Below are 20,189 nucleotides of genomic sequence, written 5' to 3' on the forward strand. Positions count from 1 at the left end.
GAAAATATTGTTGCATGTTACGATATTAAATTGATCTACTTTTTTGTCATAAGTAACTGTTTGATGATCATAATTAATTAGAACAAAAGTGTTCAGATCAATCTTATTAATTTTCGCTATGAGAAATTATTCAGCAAAAAAAATGTTTCCCAACTAAGTGAAGTGAAAATCTTATCGATGTGAAAAATTACTGGCTAAAATCATATTAGTGACGACTACGAGACAGGATTATGCTTGATTTTTGCAGTCAAGCATCACAAATAAGTGATATTTTTTCAGATACATTAGAGAACGTAGGATCAAAAGAAGCAAATATGAGCTTCCCGAAAATCATTTCATAAATCCAGTTTTCAAAGGAGAAAGTAATTTTGTGGTCGGTTTGTTTCTGCCTTTTATAAATACTCAAATTTGATTAGAAGTGGCACACAACAGAAGAAAAGTATGCGTTGTATCTCTTATTAAATCCAACCTACATTAGTGATTGTTGCACTAATGATACTTCTGATGACTACTAAATGAATGGTGAGTTTTTGAATAATAAGAAAATTGTATTACTGACATTTCATGACTTTTCATTATAAGCCACTTTTTCAGGGTAATTAAATAACCCAAACAAATTAACACAGATTTAGATAGCACAAAGGAAACAATGAAGAAAATTGTAAGTACAATCAAAATCATAATAGGCCTGTATATGTCAATGTTATTTTTGGTCAAGTTGATTCATTGTTTAAAATGAATGACTACTTAGAACTATTTCAAGTAGTAACAAAACATTATCAAAATATATGACAAATCTAGTCTCATTAACGTAACTACTGCTACATTTTTGTTTTTATGGGTATATTTCAGTAAAAGTTTAAGATAATAAGAAATTCCTCACTTTTTTCATCCTATCAGCATAATTCTAGTCATATAATCAGCTTACCACATCAATGCATGAAAACAGTATGAATTGTCCAAATGAATTATAGACCATGCCTGGTTAAAAGTTTACTGGAAAAGTGAAGGAAAAAATTACACCGTGTCAGGAAAATAAATTATTCAAAATATCACTTACCTTTTAGGCGAAAAAAGATTCTGACAGAATGACCTAACTATATAAGTTACCAAAAAGTCACCAGTTAAAATGGAGAGTTTTGTATTTCAAAACATTGAAAACTCCCATAATGTAAATCAGCGAACATTATGGTTCGATCTCCACCAGGCTTTACTTTGTTAACCAGTAATATTTATGGGTATACGTGAAAATATTAGATCAATCAAGGCTTATTATTTGTTAATAGAAACAACAAAATAGACTACATAGCTAAACATTATAAATAAAAAGTACAAATTGATAACAGGCATACTAGTGTGGTGTGTGCTACTTATATTGATATAAGTAGTATATGATGTTAGTCGTGAAAAGAAGGTCTGACAGTAGAGAGACAAGAGGATCGAATAGTAAAGAATGGAAAGAGGATGCAATTTGTATGAAAATGCAAGAACAATGAATTCTGAGTCATTTTGAGACAATTGGTGTACATTTTGCAAATTAATCATTTACTTTGTGATTGTTAGATTTTATTAACAAGTCCTGTAATTTTGTGTTAAATACATTCGATTGTCCCCATTCGTGTTCTGTTCACCACACTATTTGTGATAAGATTAACAAAGTCTTGAATCAATGTTTCATAACAGGAAGTAGATCAAATAATTGGAAAAAAATCGACGTTCAAATAACATAAGTTAGTTATCAAATTATAAAATGTGAAGTGTTCAAATAATTAAACAGTGAAGAACAAGCATGAATAAGGGATGACGAAAATTAGACGAACACAGGATGTGGAAAATAATGCTCATTACAAGGAAAATCAATTTCGAACCCTATTCAGGCAACAAGAAAATAAGTGGTACAAATTTCTTGTAGATACAAAGGCCCTGGTTTTTCAGCTTGACTCCCTATTTCTTCTAATACTTATGACAGACGACATCTAACCCTTTGAGGAGTACAGCCTGAAGATGATTGAATTAAGGACAATATTGTTCGCTTATTTATTTTGTTATAATCATACATTTGACAGGTTTAGACAGTTAAAAAAAATTTTACTCATGTTTTAATAGTAACTAGAGAGTTTCTCAAAATCATATAGAATTGAACATAAATTTTTTCAATCTAGTTTAAGACAAATATTCATCGACGATCGTACAAGGGATTGAAGGAACGGAGTTAGATTAGGCTCATTCTGCGTTTTTTGTGATTACCATCTCATTGAGTTTGTGAATACCTTCACCTTCTCCAAATGAATAAAGTTTACGATTCACTACTAAAAAATATTATGCTAGCTTGGAGATCTGAGGTTCCTGTGTTCAGTAGTGCATCATGCAGTAAGTGAGTATTCAAAATGAATTTCGAACTACATCGAAACAAAGTTTTTGTCTCATATAACTTGCTTTAAATGACGTTCTAGTTTACAGTAGTTTGTAACAAGAAACCTCAACAACCACTCCACTCAACTAAAATTCAGTTTTAACATAAAAATTTTAAGATACTGAACTACAGCGAAAGCTCTATAGATACAGCTATCTAAATACTAAAAATATCTGTCAGTCTTCAAATAAAACTTACTAATAGATCTTAAAATGGAATAAGCATCAACTATTCATCAGTTAGTTTAAAGATGTTTAGTTCATTCATAGAAGACTCCTTGTATATTTAGTTTCTGTTAGGAAATCTACGAATATAAGAGGCGGTGATACTATTTAACTTACTAAATCGAAGTAAATAAAGTGATTTTCAAACCTGTAATTCTATGACAGTATGCTTACTTATGTAATTACCAAGCTTCTTTACAGAAAAATCAATTGTTTGTCAACGATATCATTGAATGATAAAATACTGATAGAAAAAAATTCTCGATATGTATTTTCAGGTAAGAAGAACCACAGTTATTTATAAATAAAGCCAAATAAAGCATATTAATTCTGTCTTAACTTACATATAGGTTAATTCAAGTCAATAAATTATGTAATACTCATTTACATACTTATGAATAATCAGTTTAAATAATTTAAAACAAAAGAAAAAAAAGAATGTGTCTATTCGAGATATTTACAAACTGGCATAAATAATGAGAAAACTTAATTAATCCATTGTAATGTGTTTTATAATCGAAGAGGCGTTTTGTGGACATTGTAGTAATTTAATAGTTGGATTCATAAATTCAACTGGATCTGTTGTGAGATAGTTACTCACTGATGACTGTGATGGACGGTGGCGCAATTTTGTAGGTTGGTTAAATTTAGACATTAACACTGTTGAACGTCGGTTCAGCGGTCTAGAGGTTAAACGTGCGCGTGACACTAATAGGTCCTCCGTTCGAATCTCGCTAGGTTGGTTCGTGGATGCACACTGTTGAGTAATGTGTTTTATTAAGATTACTTGTTTGCGATCAATGTGGTTTTATAGATTTCATACTTGGAATATATATTCATGACGTAATTTATTCTTATTTTACAATAAACTTGAAATATGTAAGAACGGTAGAAGTTATGTATCATTCAAGATGATTCAGTGTTTTGTCCTATTTTTGTACTTTAAGATTTGATCTTGTTAGTTTTATTAACAGTCAAATGATATCACCACTTATTAAATCATAAACAAGTTAAACATTCTACAAATAAGTTTCTCTTAATAAACAAAAATACTTTTTATCAAGTGAGTTTCAATAGATGAAGAAAAAGTAACGAAGGAAATGTAAATGTGAACTATTGGGTTATTTTGTTGTTGTTTTGAGATTTAATTTTATAAAACTATTTTATTATAAACTTGAAGTATTAAATTAATTACGAATAGAATATAGTGAATGGATTCAACTAAAAATTTCACTATGGACTAAACGAGTGATAATTTAATTAAGCAGTTATTATTATTGATATTAACCTGGTTTTATAGTGTACTCAAATTGAGATAAGCCTTGAGTTCTCTGAAATCCTTCAATATAATGATAATGCTTTTATAGTTGTGTACTTAGATACTAAACAATACATCATATTTGTCAAGTACATTGAGAAGTAAAGTAATGGAGTTCAGGATACATTTATCAACCCTATTTAAGATTTATATGCATGTCCCTACCAAACCAATTGTATAGAATGATATCAACGGACCCATACAGGTAAAATGTATAAAAAAATACGTAAATGAATTTGATTTATTAAATGAACAATGTAGCAACTAAAAGTTCGTATTGCACTGATAGCGTAAAACAGTTTCTCTTTAATAATGAATAAAAGAAGTATGTTATTGATTCGCCTATGTTGAACCAATAACTGGTCATATTTTTCCAAGTATATAACCGGTCAGAGTATCTAGATATTTCAGATATCTATCTGAAAGATCAACGTATACTTGGATTTACTTATTCTATTTATTTAAACGAATTGGTTTATTCTTTAAAATGTTTACGTTAACTATGTGGTGACTGTGAGAGAAGTGACAGAGTTCACTTTTTTTTTAGGAACAATCTTATTTATACATACTACTCATCACGGAATATTAGTTATGATGACCCTCTAATTGAACGTTAATCATGTATTATTGCATGAAAATACTGCATGAAAGTATTATCTACTTCATTATATTTACACCTCTATTTTCTGGGCTTTCTCCAAACTACTCGTTGTTTTCACAAGTCTATGAAAATGCTCATTCAACGTAAGTTTCATCATTGACTCATTCCTGTATTCATCATCATTAAATTTATACTAGCATAAAAATTCTTGTTTTTTTCTGATATGTATGACCTCACTTACCTTCATTTTTAAAACAGAACTAGTAACTTTCTCTACTATGCATAAATTAATAAAAACAACATCATGAAATTAAAAAAATCTCTCCATTATCTACGCTGGCACATTTGCTATTCATTTATATTTTCTATATATGTATGTTCGATATGTATACATGGTCGATATTATAATCCGAAAAGCACTATGCAAATTGAATATTACTAGAATTTTATGTTAGTAATGTTTTACTATGTAAGTGAAAAATTATCGACTTCTTGAAAGTTTGAGTTAAGAAAAACTTATTAAAACTTGTTCTGTTATAAAAAACTGATAGTCAAAAAGAACACAATTTCTTAGTTTAAATGGTATAACTGAAAACATAAAGTCAATAAAAGTAAATGATAATTAGATTAGAAAAAAATAATCTTCATCTTAGTAGTAAGTAACTAGTTAGATAAAACTAAAGTTTAGGCAATGTGTATTAAAATCACTGTTTACAGCCTCATCACAAAATGTTTATCATAAAATCTAGGTCAGTAAACTAATCTATTTATTGACATGTTTACTTTCATTTTGGAAGGATATAATTAGAATATGCTATCCTTTAGTTAAATACCAACTTACATAGATAATTCTTGTTGATAGTCTGTGACGTTCTTTTTGACATATTTCCAGATAAATTTTACTTGTATAAAATTTTTAAACTCGATGGTATTACCAGTTAAGTGAATAACATTAGAAGAACTGTGATATAAATTTATTGTTCTTACCTCATACAAATAATTTTTCGTCATATTATTCCTTTACATTGTTATATCCGGATGAGAATAAATGAATGGTTGCCGTCAGCAATTACATATTGACTAATATTATACAAATATTCTTATTATATGACTGTTATTTAACCATATTAACTCCGCCTGTAGCTCTCCTAGAGTTGCTGCCGGTCCCAAGCCCGAGTAAAGGAGGAGGGTTGGGCATGGGATTAGCGACCCCATTCCGTACAAAACTAACTCGCTAAAAAAAAGCTTATCAGAAAAAATAATTCAAACCATTTAGACTCTGCCCTGGGAGTTAGAAGGTCTTCATTTAGAAGAACTATGACTCCTCATGGTGAAAGCCGAGCTCCTTCGGAAACCACGAGGTCAATGCCCCTTCTAACAACCACAGCAACAATTTTCATAGGTATATGGGACGTCCAAACAATGTGGGAGACCGGGAAGACCAGTCAAATAGCAACGGAAATGAGGAGATACAACTTGGCAGTACTGAGAATCAGAGAAACCCATTGGACACAAGCTGGACAACAAAGGCTAAATACGGGAGAGATGCTACTATACTCCGGTCACGAAGAGGAAAATGCTCCACACACTCAGGGACTTGCTGTAATGCTGTCCAATGTAGCACGAAATGCACTTGTAGGATGGGAATCTCACGGATCCAGAATCATCAAAGCATCACTCAAAACAAAGAAGGAGGGGATCACAATGAATATTATCCAATGTTATCCACCCTCCAATGATAGCAACGATGACATTAAAGATCAATTCTATGAGAGGCTGGAATTAATCATAGAGAAGTGCCCAAGAAACGACCTCACCATTCTGATGAGAGGTCTAAACGCCAAAGTCAGAATAGACAACACCGAATATGAAGATATCATGGGACGACATGGATTGACTGGAAGAGAGAAACGAGAATGGAGAAAGATTCGCAAATCTGTGTGCATTCAACAAATTGGTCATAGGCGGCACAATATTTACACACAAACGTATACACAAGGCTACATGGATCTCACCGGACCACACTACAGAGAACCAGATAGACCATATTTGCATCAATAAAAAATTCCGAAGGACAATGGAAAATGTGAGAACCAGGAGAGGTGCTGACATAGCTTCGGATCACCACCTAGTTGTAGCCAATTTGAAACTGAAGCTAAAAAAGAACTGGACAAGTGGACAAACAGTAATACAAAAGTTCAATACAGCCTTCCTTCGAAATACTGACAGACTCAATGAATTCAAGATAGCTCTCAACAACAGTTTCCAAGTCTTACAGGATCCACTGAAGGAAGAAGAAACTACTATGGAGGACAACTGGAAACGTATCGAAGAAGCATTAACTTCAACGTGTCAAGAGGTTCTCGGTCTAAAGAAATACCATCATAAGGAATGGATCTCTATAGAAACACTGGACAGGATCAAAGAAAGGTAGAGCAAGAAGACAGCAATCAACAACAGCCGAACACGAGCAGAGAAAGTCCAAGCACAAGCTGAGTACATAGAAGCAAACAAGCAAGGGTAAAAGAGCATTAGAGCCGACAAGAAGAAATACGTGGAAGAACTAGCAACGACGGCAGAGAAAGCTGCTAGAGAAGGAAATATGAAACAGCTTTACGATACAACGAAGAAACTAGCAGGGAAATATACTAAACCGGAGAAACCAGTCAAGGACAAAGAAGGTAGGCCAATCACTGAAATTCAACATCAGTGGAACAGATGGGTAGAGTACTTCGAGGAACTCCTGAATAGGCTGGCTCCAATGAATCCAACGGCCATCGAAGCAGCACACACAGATATTCCTATAGATGTCAATCCACGAACGATGGAAAAAATCAGAATGGCCATCAGACAAATCAAGAGCGGTAAAGCAGCAGGATCCGACAATATACCAGCAGAAGCACTGAAATCAGACGTCGAAATAACCACAAGCATGCTTTACCTTCTATTCAAAAAGATTTGGGAGGAGGAACAAGTGCCGATGGACTGGAAAGAAGGACACCTCATCAAGATTCCAAAGTAAGGAGATCTAAGCAAATGTGAAAACTACAGAGGCATTACACCACTGTCGATACCAAGGAAAGTCTTTAACAGAGTGTTGCTGAACCGGATGAAGGATGCAGTAGACGCCCAACTTCGAGATCAACAAGCTGGATTCCGTAAGGATCGGTCGTGCACAGACCAAATTGTGACACTACGGATCATCGTCTAACAATCAGTTGAGTGGAACTCGTCACTGTACATCAACTTCATTGATTATGAAAAGGCGTTTGACAGTGTAGATAGGAGAATATTATGGAAACTTCTCTGACACTATGGAGTTCCTGAGAACATTGTCAACATTACCTGGAGCTCATACGACGGACTACAGTGCAAAGTAGTGCATGGAGGACAGCTGACAGACGCATTCCAAATAAGGACCGTAGTCAGACAAAGCTGTCTACTCTCTCCCTTCCTCTTTCTTCTGGTAGTCGACTGGATTATGAAGACTTCGAAACCTGAAGGAAAACATGGCATACAATGGACAGCTCAGAACCAATTAGACAATCTAGACTTCACAGATGACCTAGTTCTCCTATCGCATACACATGAACAAATGCAGATAAAGACAGCCAGTGTAGCAGCAGTCTCTGCATCAGTAGGCCTCAACATACACAAGGTTTAAACCAAGGTCCTCAAATACAACACGGAGAACAGCAATCCAATCACTCTTGATGATGAAACTCTGAAAGATGTAGAATCCTTCATATACCTGGGTGGTAGCATCATCGATGAACAAGGAGGTTCAGATGCAAGTGTAAAGGCGAGGATTGGCAAAGCAAGGGCCACATTCTTTCAATTGAAGGACGTATGGAACTTAAAACAACTGTGAACCAATATCAAAGTGAGAATCTTCAATACCAACGTCAACACAGTCAGTTCTACTATACAGAGCTGAAACTTGGAGAACTACAACAACCACCATCAAGAAGGTACAAGTATTTATAAATGGTTATCTACGCAAGATACTCATCATCCATTGGCCGGATATTATCAGCAACAGCATACTGTGGGAGAGAACAAACCAGCTTCCAGTTGGAGAGGAAATTAGGAAAACACTATGGAAATCGATAGGACATACATCACGCAAATCATCAAACTACATCACGAGGCAAGCCCTAACCTGGAATCCTGAAGGGAAGCGGAGAAGAGGAAGGCCAAAGAACACATCACGTCTGGAAATAGAAGCAGATATGAAAAGGATCAATAGGAACTGGAAGGAGCTGGAAAGGATTGCTTGGAACAGAGTTGGATGGAGAATGCTGGTGAGCGGCCTATGCTCCTTCACGAGGAGTAACGGGCGTAATTAAGTAAGTAAGCATTTAACTATATTCCTTTCATTATAAGCTTTCATGTGTTCTTTTGGTTACTGTTACGTGATTTGCTACTCTCAAGTTATTTTCAATCTGTTAGTCACAGTTTCTCATGATCACAGCTACTTTTGATTTGATCTTGTACAAATGTTATTGCTTATTTTATGGTGTGATGTGATCTGATTTTGCTTGTCCGTAAATAAAGTATGTTTAAAATGTATGATTTGTATCGCGGAGGCTGAGATTGTCGTTCTGAACTCAACAAGCAGTGTTAGGCGAAAAAAGGACCAATAAGAACTCTAGGCTGCTCGTATTGGTATATGCATCATTAGTGGGTCGTATGAGTCAGCGACTTTAAATTGGCAATCGTATTTAACGATATCGTATAGATAAGAACATAACACACACTACTTAAATAATTTTGTTAGTGATTACCATTTTAATAACAATTACCTCTACTAATCACACTACCATTAGTTCAGATTTAAGTTCAAACTCGGTTACAGTCAATTTGGTTTACTGTGTCATATTTTTATATATTTGAGCGAGAAATGTTTATACTTAAGTAAATTAAACACATATTTCGATATCACCTAAACCAATCAATATTTTTCGAATATTTATGACCATACCCTCAAACTTTATCTTCGCTGGTAAAGAAAGAAAACCAGTGACGTTTTGTTGTCTGGTCAGTTGTATTATTTAACTGTTAGCATTTGATTACAGCAAAGAGGTAGGAGATAAAATCTATTTTAATGCTATATATAAGTGTAATACTTCGCTTGTATTTCATGAATGTGATTTTATTTGTAAGAGCAAGAAGACTATTGTTAGGAATGCAGCGTCCATCAAGATCCAAACTTCTGTGTGCGAAAATTATCTGCGAATAATAAAACTGAATTGTGTTTCTATTGTAAATCAAGTTGCAGAAAAACTAATTAGTGACGTTGAGTAATGTTCTATATATCTTTGGATCATAATTTTTATTTCCATGTTGAAAAGTTATGTAAATAATAAAATACCATTATTGATGTTAAGAATATCTATAGAGTCTGTCAATGTGTATTTAAGTGTATATCACTGACTTATAATCAAATTATTTATCAACAGATAGAACTATGTGACTTTAAATCTTATACAGTTGGTAGAACACATGCTATTTCGGTCAAATAAATTAACTGGAATCAGGGATCAAACTAAGTTAAACAGCCAATGAAAACCTGGAAGCATTCGATAGTCGTTATGTCCTAAGGAGTGAGTCTCCACAACCAGTTTGAGAGGTCCCATGCTAGTACAAAACGTTCATTCATCAGTTCTTGATTTCAAAGAAATTTAACAATCCTCACAATTCCATACTGGTAAATAAATCGACTTCTGCTTGATCTATCGATTTACAAGTTCTCAACTATCAAGATGTAAAACTCATGATTTGTAAAGTGAATGAATAAATATGGGATTTAAAAATGAAATATTCCATAAAGCGTCTAGTAGTTTCTATGGAATACAATAGTGCGGGCCACTCAAAATTAACGGACCACCTAAAACACTTTATTTAATGAGATATGTCACTTATATTTTCATCTTGTTGACCAATAATTTAAGTCTAATAATTTGATTACTTAATATGTTACAGAAATATTAGTGTGACTCTATCAAACAAATTAGTAGTGTATTTGAATATTCGTGATAAACCTGACTATTCAGTCATATCTAACAAGTTTTAAACTAAAGTATTTCTCACTTGGTAATTCCCCTAATTGATTAATTTCCACATTATATTTGCGAAAATAAACTGTTGTGTTCTAGTTACTTGTCATTTTCCCAATTATTCAAGTTTAATCGTCTACCTTTAACAATCTACGAAGAAAAAGTCTGATGAAAAGAAAACAAAAATGATCCAAAACTAGTTGATACATTGACCAAACAATCAAATTAAAATATTTGCTTTTCAATGTATTTCTTAATTCGATATCATGATCAATTTACTAAGTTTAGGAGTCATCATATTAAAGTTATATATTTATTACTATTATACAGATACAACTCTAATTTTGTGTTGGATTAGTATATATGTATCAGTTGTGCATATCAGTTGTGTTTAGTTTGCTTTTATAGTATAAATTAAAAATAATAGAACACTATTTATCGATCTACTAACTGTATGCAAAAGGTCTAGAAACAACTAAAAACTTACTATAATTCTTGGTGAAAACGAATTCAATGTGAAATGTTTTTAAATTATTATTTCTTTTTACAAAAGTCTTTACTAGAGACCAGTTTTAAAAGTTTCGAATGATAATTTCCGAACTGTTGAACATAAGACTTACCATAAATTTCCCAATTATTTACAAAAACGCATTAAAATAGTATAAGATATTCCTATGAAACAGATAGTATACATTATATTTACAGCCACTATGGAACTGTATAACACGGTCGATAGTGAAACTTGAAGATTTGGCAAATAGTCATAATCGGATTATTACTGGAGATAAAATTATTAATGAGGTGACGTCAGGTAGGGAACCATTGAAAGTTCAAGGGTAATGGACAATTATTTCATTCTAACTTGGGATATTTTTTTCAACTTACACCCATGATTTAACCTATGATCTAAATTCTCAGGTTACTTATTTATAGGCGTTGAAGCTAATATGTGGGTTAATAACATCATTATTAACACATACGATTGTCAGTTGTTTCCCACTCAATATTTCTGATTGACGACAAACTAGAAAATTAGGAGTTCTATCACATACAGCTTTACGATGCTTACTGACAAAATGTTCGAAACTAGTTCAAAAATTACAGTTTGTTCTCTTGTTTTCAATAGTTTTTCAGCTATTGTCCGATTATGAGAAAAACGATTCTCACAATGAATTCATCTTCAGAACTTAGCTAACTGAATAACAAAACGTGTCCTAATAGTGTAGTGAAAGAGAACAGAGGTGAGGACAACCAAATTATATTTAGCACAACATTACAGAGTTACTTGGTAAAATAGAAAAACCATGCTATAATACCTAATTTGCAAAATGTTCAATAATTGTCTCGGACTTCATTGTTATTGCATTTCTATACTAATAGCTTTCTATTCCTCTTCTACCCTGTCTTCATCTTCCCAATCTTCTACTGCCAGACATTACATTCCTGACTCGCGTTATATACTACTTATGTCAATATAAGTAGCACGCACCACAACAGAACCTATGTAAGTGGTGATATAAAATTACCTAACAATCGAATTTTATTGAATCATATTCTCCATTTCTGGCGAGACCCTAATTTATGGACGAGCCAATCAAAGGCGTTTCAGAGATTTCAAGGTTACGGCGCCAACTTCAATGCTTAATGCTAACGTACGATCGGTTCACAGGGAATTTTGTACAAAACGTGATAATTGAGAGGCTATAACAAATAAAACGGCGAGACTATAATTTGTGGACGAAACAATCAGGTATAAGATAATAGATCTCGGATTTTAACGCGAAAGCCTTTCATCCATTTGGCTAAACAGAGTTTTGGCAGTATAGCTGATGTCAGTTCGTGATGAAAACCCCATATATAATTCCTAACTAAGGCACGTTACGACAATTATCGCAAACCGGATAATATAAGCACCAGTAACACTGGCTGCAGCCAGGCACTACAATATATACGGATGTTTGGAGAGCGTACAAACTCCTACATAGGCTTGGTTATGTGCATCTTGTCGTTATCCACAAGTAGCATTTTGTGCCCTCAACAACCGGAGTGCACATAAACAATATTGAAGTTATGTGGTCGAGGCTGAAAGAGTTTTTGAGACTTTATCATGACTCCAGAGGCTGACTATTCTGTAGTCGTATGAATGATTTCCTCTACTGCATGCATTACGATTTTAGAACCTCTGAACTTCTTTCTAGCCTTGACAAGTTTTTGAACCACGTATAAGAAGTGTATCCACTTTATTTTCTTGGTTTTGTATGACATATTTTTACTCTATACTGACGGTTTGCTGATTGACTAATATTTCTCAAGGTCGGTTAACACTCGTTCAAGATTCGTCCATAAATTAGAGTTTCGCGCCATTTCTCAATTGATTATCTCAGGTATATCTCATATTTTTATCTATACTCTCTGACTGACATTCCTTATTTGATTAAATTTGTATTATTATTAAACAACTGATAATAATTTATTCTGAGTATTCAAAAGGTTAACTATGATACATTGTATAAGACGAAATGTTGTTTATTTTAATAGTTTATGCATACAAAATAAAACAGTTTTAAGATTGTCAACAATGATTTAGTTTTTTCTTTGCTTTAACAACAAAAAAAACAAAAAAATTTACAAAGTTTTCACAACGGATTAATTAAAATTCTGTCGAAGTTCTGTTTTTTTTAAAAAAACAAACCTTTTGAAAACTTTTTTCCTTCTTTTTTTTTACCTAAAGTGACACGTTTTGTTAGAATCCTAAAATATAAAATAATCTGAGTTTATTGAATATAAATAAGTGTGTATATTCAAATTGTTAGAATGAAAAATGGAAACATGGATTATTCGTTTAAAGATCCCCATCATTATTACAAGAGTAGTAATATCTGAACTACTGCAATTACAATTTGGTCAAATATTTAGTGAAAGGCTATATTGTGTGAAAAATTAGTAAAACGTAATAAGGAGGGATGAATGCGAAGTGAATGAATCATGTATAGGGGAGATTAATAATGATGTTTAACCAATAGTAATAATAACCATAGTAATAATAATACAAAGATTTGTGAATAAAGATAACACAGACAATTACAATTGACTACGATAGGTCATAAGTACAATAGTCAAATTAGGTCATTCAATAGCTAATATTACTATTGATTAATTGACCTTGATGTTAGCCAGGGGCAGAGGAGTGGTTGAAGATAATTCTTCTGTACGCATAGCTCCGGTTTCTTCATCCTCATGGCTACTGCTTTAGCCATTTGAATAACTTTAAGTCTGGCAAAAGATTACTGACCTTATAAATGATTGAAAGGGATTGGTTTATACTGACACTATAACCAGTTTGTACTAATTGGACCAATAACTTTCTTCATCAAACCTTTGTTTAGCCACACTGGGAGGTGTTCACGAGCATGTAAATGTAAATTCCTAGAACTTCGACCAATATAACTCGCTCCACGGGAGCAGTCGAACTGATAAATACAAAACGTGGTGGTCATTCTAGGTTATTCATCTTTTAGCCTCGGTGTCACCATTGGGCGCATAGAATTAATAATTTGGATACATTGATTATTGTTAATTTCATTGAATAAACCATGTCGGGAGAAGTAAATTTTCTGATAGAACATACAGTAAGTTGTATAATCTGGTTTTGATGCCCAACTGAAGATGAAATTGATACGTGATATAAATTAGGAAATAAAATCCAGAAAAAATTACGCCCCATTTATATTTGTGAAAACTTTTAGTCTAATTGAACCTAGTTTTATGATTATTGTAATAAATAGCAGTTGACTGTCATTATTGACTAAATTAATATTATTAATATATTGTTTGTGTGATTGGAAACCCAAGTAATTTGCTTAGTATTTTAACATTTGGGAAGCAAAATGATAAATCAATGGGAAGTGATATTTCTTGTCGATTAAACGCTACTTGTTATATCTAGTCGTCGCTGATTGTTGTGTCGGAAACGCTTGACACTTATACTCGAAACGAGGGACCTCCACAACTCTCACGACAAGAAAGTAAGAACACAAAGACCAGTATGAGTGAAGATTTATTAACCACCAAAAAACGACGACGACGAGCGTAGTCGAAAATGCACTCATTTATATGTTGTCTGTACATTCATCTTGATTAATAATTAGGATGAAATCACATATATAAAAAATACTCAGTTATAACAAATCATATGCTGAGCATAGTTCATATCCCCTAAATACAAGAATATCGTATGTTATACAGAATAAGATATCATACGAAGAAACAAAACAATTACTACACTGAATAATCATCACATTGAATCAAAACGGAAGTTATGTTAAACAAAACTCATAATGAGTAAATCAATCGAATCCTGACTTTTCTTCCCGTCATATGAAGAGGATTCAATCAAACAATACAAAATAAATTCAAGCCTCACTGGCATCAGGACTCAGTAGCTAAGTGGACAACGTGACGGTATGTGAAACGAACGGCACCGGGTCCGAGTTTCGGAATGTCAGCCCTGTGACCCAGGCACATCAAGCTGACGAGCCTCAAACAGGATGAGACACACGTCCCGGATTCTATTACTATTCACTATTCATGTTTGCTTAAAATGATAAATTGTATGTGTACATTTATTTGAGATATGAAAACTAGTTGAAATTCAAATGCTAAACAATGTAAATAAAACTTAAATGTGAATAGCTAAGAAGAAACTAAACTTTAACAGTTGGTTAAAAAGCTAGAAATGTTTCTTTTCATATTAGTACATTGTTTCATTTTTTCCATGCCCTAAAAATAGTCTACAGATTACTAAGTTTCGGTAGCAGAGAAAGGTTAGAAAAGAACTGTATCAAAAAGAGGTAACATCCGATTGAGGTATAGACAATAAATCCCATAATCAAAGGATTATTTGTTTATTTCAAATAAGTCCTTTCTGTATTACTTCATGGCTGTTTAATATTAAACAGGGAAATTTGAAAACATGAGTAGGATTTTTATTACAGGTGTTTTAGAAGAACTGCTGGTCTTTAGAGAAAAGACCAGATAGACAGTACTGAAGTTATAAGGAGGAAGCTAGGTAAAGGTAAGAACTCGGTAGATGGGGTTTTGAATTTCAATCAGCCAAGATCTTTCGAGCATGTGCTCCTTATGGCTAGCCATCGCTTACCTGGATGATGACAACCGGAAGACTTTTGCTTGTCAAGTGTTTTGGAATAAGTTATTACGACACAAAATTACGGAAAAACAGCTAGAGTTATTCGGAGCATGAACATTAACAAATCAATCAACCGGTACTGTGATTAAATGCATATTAGTCGTTCACACTGATATTGTATTATATACAGTAATGTTCGTATCTCGCTATGAAATTGATCTGCATTCTAATTCATAGTTTGCATGTGAAAATAAAACAAAACAAACAGTATGATTGATGAGATTTTCAATTTTGAGTTTTAAACTGCGAAAGTGAAGTAGTTCATTGTTAATCCGATTTTAATTGTCACTGTTAGCTACCTAACTAGTATTAATTTTAATGTACTTCATTTCCAAACTGTAATAAACAGGACAGAAGACGACATCAATCAATATTACTTCATATGTCCTTGGAAAACCTGAAAACTAATAGAGGATGGAACTAAATGTGTTCAACAGTAACAAACTATATTCCTACTATTTTGATCAATGCATTTAATACCCCTAAGTTTTTAAAGAAACTCATGTTGATATAAAATAACTTCGGGTCACTATGTTGGAATACGATAATAGTGAATGGAGATGAGACTATAATTTATGGATGACCTTTCGAGCAACGCCAAAGTGACGTCGAGACTGTTTACTTACTTACTTACTACGGCTAAATGAGGGTTATAAAGCAGTTTGAACAATAAAGATTATTATTTACAATTGATGGTTAGGGTCAGGAATTAGATTTACGGATTTTCATCACGAACGGACATTAGCTAAAATGCCAAGACGCTATTTCACCAAATAGGTAAGCGAATTTCACGCTGAAATCCAAGACCTGTTATACTAAATCCGATTGGTTCGTTCATAAATTGTAGTCTCGCCGAACAATGATTGAATCAATAATCCTTGTTATTTTTTGCTTTTAAAACAGAATAAGCCTTAGAATAAAATTTCTCAACCATGAAACAGGATTCTTCAAAATTTTCATTTAGATAAAGTTCTATCAGTATCCATTTAGAAAATTGAAATTTGGAAAAGCAATAACTACAATTTAGTGATTTAAAGTGATTTATGCGTTTATGGGCTAATTTTTAATTAAATATCAATCATTTATTCAGATCACTTTTGTTACAGAATATTTCAATATTTTTTATCGAAATAAAATGATGTTTTCTGCTCTCTAGTTATTTAACAGAACATTTTCATGGTCATTATAGTTAGAAAAAGTACATTAATATTTTTGATAAATGAGTGTTTCGATAGTTGCTATAATGAAGCTAGACCACCAGGGTGAACTTGAAAGCACTGGACGACCGTTTCGTCCTAGTGTGGAACTCCTCATCAGTGCGCATTTTTTATCTCGCCTCATGAGATTCGAACTCAGGACCTATTGGTCTCGTGCGCGAACGCTTAACCTTCAGATCACTGAGCAGGCATCCACTGGTGCTAATGTGTAATTTCAACTAATCCACAAAATTGAGTGACACATTCACCATTGTTTTCAGAGAGTTACTATCTCACAACAAACCCGATTGAACTCCACTGATCACTGTTTCTCACTAGAACTCCAGGAAATATCTCTTGAAGCCAGTGTTTGTTTAACATCAGCTTAATTAAAAAGGATCTTTACATGTCAAGTTATTGGTAATAAAATTAAAAGACATTTTTCTTCTAAAATCATGATTCATTCGATCCACTGTTTGAAAATTTTTGTTTAATTGATATTTTATCTGTATGTAATATGGAATCAAATAGAATTTAATCAAACTTTCTCTTACTCTTGAACTCCTCTAAAATGTGAACGTATACTCTTTCCAATAGATAAAATTATATAACTCTCAAGTTGCTTAATAAACATGATACCATTCAGCTATTGAGTCAAAGCTTAGTTAATTGATTTAAAAATTTATATAATCATATTAAAATACCATTTGTAGATGTAGAGTTCTATTGTTATGTAATTGGTAATACAATAATTTTAAAAAAATATCTGTTTTATTATTAGTTAAATTGAGTTAATCACATGGTAAAAATGAGAACTAAAAAAAACTTGCATGATTATATATACATAGTTGCTATCGATTAGTTACAAGAATGAGTAAATGAATGAATGGATATATATATATATATATATATATATATATATATATATAAGCCTATTATACCACTCACTATATGTTTAAAGACAAAAGCTAACTGAATATAATTAAAGTGTAAATTATTATTATTAATATGAATAAATAGTTTATATTAATTAACCAAATTTGTCAATGTATATTTCCACAATAAAAAGTATGACATAAATCAATAATAATAGTAACAGCAGGTATGATGATATAATGGTATTTCATATTGACGGAATGTTGAAGGTTATCAGAAAATAAGTAAAATTTTAGAATTTCTTTCTTATTTTATTAAGTCGAAATTTCTTCAGATTAGATAACTTTTTTTTATATTGATTGAAAGGTGACTAACTATTTTGTAATTAAATAGTTACTATGTGTAACTGTTATTTATTACCGAAGGAAAAACACAAACAAATTTCAATTATATAATTAATTTTTGACACGGAATAATGCAGATTTAATAAGAAATATTTTAAATACTTAAAACTATAAATATTTTTATTAGCATATTTGCATACTGTGTGTATTGCCTTGATATTGTTTCAATTCACAAGTAATATAAACAAAGATAGATAGTAGCTAAAAGAGGAATCCATGACGTGCAGACCTAAACATCAATGGGAAAATTCAAGTAAACAATAATATCAAATGAATTTATACTTCATCCTATTCCACAAGCGAATGGCTATCGAGATTTAGTAGTTAAGTGAATAAAAAGATAGCGTTTGTAGAGAACGGTACTGGGTTCGAGTTGAAAAAAGAATATCAACTCTGAGCTGTAGGTACATTCGACTGATGAGTCCTAACTAGGACGAAACGCGTGTCTTGGATTCCACTTCTAGCCACTATCCATCTTTGCTGATAAATATCTTTATTTTTTAAACAATATATCATTAACTTTAAATCTTATCATCGTTACTATATTTTGGTGCAATTCAATTGATTTTTTTTAATTTCAGAGAGTCTCGTTTTTATTAAGGAGATGATGTTTGTGTTAAACAAGCAATGAAAAGGTTTTCAAAAAAAATTCATTTTTTCCACAAGATTTAAAGAAATATGGGTGTTATGTAATTGCTGTATTTTTTTACTTTAAATTTACCAAAACACGAGTAAATACGTTTGATAAGTCGGAAATTAATCAGCTATCAAAAGACAGTACGTCGTTTATAAGACGAAACTATGATGGAGTTTAAATTAAATTTCTCACTGGGATGACTCTAGCAACGGGTGAGTAATAGCTGAATGCAGTGAAGATATGAAGATCACTTTATCATTTGCACAGTCGGTACTTTAACTTATGCTTAGTAAAATGAATATTTTCTGTCTTTTTGTCTTTCTGACCCCATTGTTTTTGAACGTACAAGATAAGTCGTATAAGAAGTTATAAGTGACAGCTGATGAGATGAAATTCAATCACGAAGGAATTAAATGTTTTAGACTGACAGAATTGAGACATAAAAATTCTTTGCTTTTACCTTTTCTACTAAATTTTATACAAATCACATATATGGTTTATTTGTTTGTTATCGTGAGGACGTCACCATAGTGAACTCAAGAGAGCTTTATAAGCTGAAGAAGGACTGAAGACGTCTCATCTAATCATATTTTGGAAGAACATTCCAGAACCTCGATGTGTAGCTTACTTATTGGACAAATGGTAAAACCACTGTATGCGGATTGGATGACTGTAATGATGATTTCGTTTTTACTAAAAATTATAAGTACTTGAGAGTTGTGTATTATATTTGACACTATTGGAAATAACATTCACTCTCAGTAGTTTTTTGTCTCCTTATTTGCAGCTTGGAGGATCCTAGCGTTCAAATGCTGAAGTAGTACGCGGTATACCAAGTATCTAAACTCTGGATATGACAGTTATATTAAAATCTTATGAGTGTGATGAAGACTGATCAACATTTATTCGTTTTTAAACCAAATTCGTAACTGAACATGAACATAATTAGTTAGTATTTAACAATTTTTCAGTTGAAAGGAATCACAGCGAGGAATTCTGTCTTTTAATCTTTTGTAAATTCACATATTCAGATGTATATTTAACTTACGGCTGAAAATATTCACTTGATGTTTTTGCTCTTTATTTCAACAAATGTTGACGGTTGACTAGATTTGCTCAGCTGCAAATGAGAATACAATACATATCTTTTATAACAATTGATATTCAGAAGGGGTTTCGTGGATATTATAGTAATTTTAATAGTTGACATCACAAGTCAATTGAAGCTAGATCACCATGAAAAACCTGAAGCACT

General features: G+C 32.4%; 1 protein-coding gene across 1 annotated transcript; it reads left to right on the forward strand.

Annotated features, from left to right (window-relative positions):
• The first annotated feature begins 5,962 nt into the window (after window positions 1-5,962).
• On the forward strand, window positions 5,963-7,226 carry MS3_00001608 (uncharacterized protein). The gene is given in 3 exon segments (XM_051209076.1): window positions 5,963-6,397; window positions 6,408-7,037; window positions 7,062-7,226. 1 exon segment carries the CDS (start codon window positions 6,634-6,636, stop codon window positions 6,988-6,990), a length of 357 nt encoding a protein of 118 aa, XP_051074499.1. The 5' UTR covers window positions 5,963-6,397; window positions 6,408-6,633; the 3' UTR covers window positions 6,991-7,037; window positions 7,062-7,226.
• Window positions 7,227-20,189: the final 12,963 nt, after the last annotated feature.

This window comes from Schistosoma haematobium, chromosome 1 (genome assembly GCF_000699445.3).
Source record: "Schistosoma haematobium chromosome 1, whole genome shotgun sequence".
Lineage (NCBI taxonomy): Eukaryota > Metazoa > Platyhelminthes > Trematoda > Strigeidida > Schistosomatidae > Schistosoma > Schistosoma haematobium.

Excerpts from the sequence above, each read along its gene's own strand:
- MS3_00001608 (XM_051209076.1), top strand. The coding sequence starts at position 6,634 with ATGGAAAATGTGAGAACCAGGAGAGGTGCTGACATAGCTTCGGATCAC.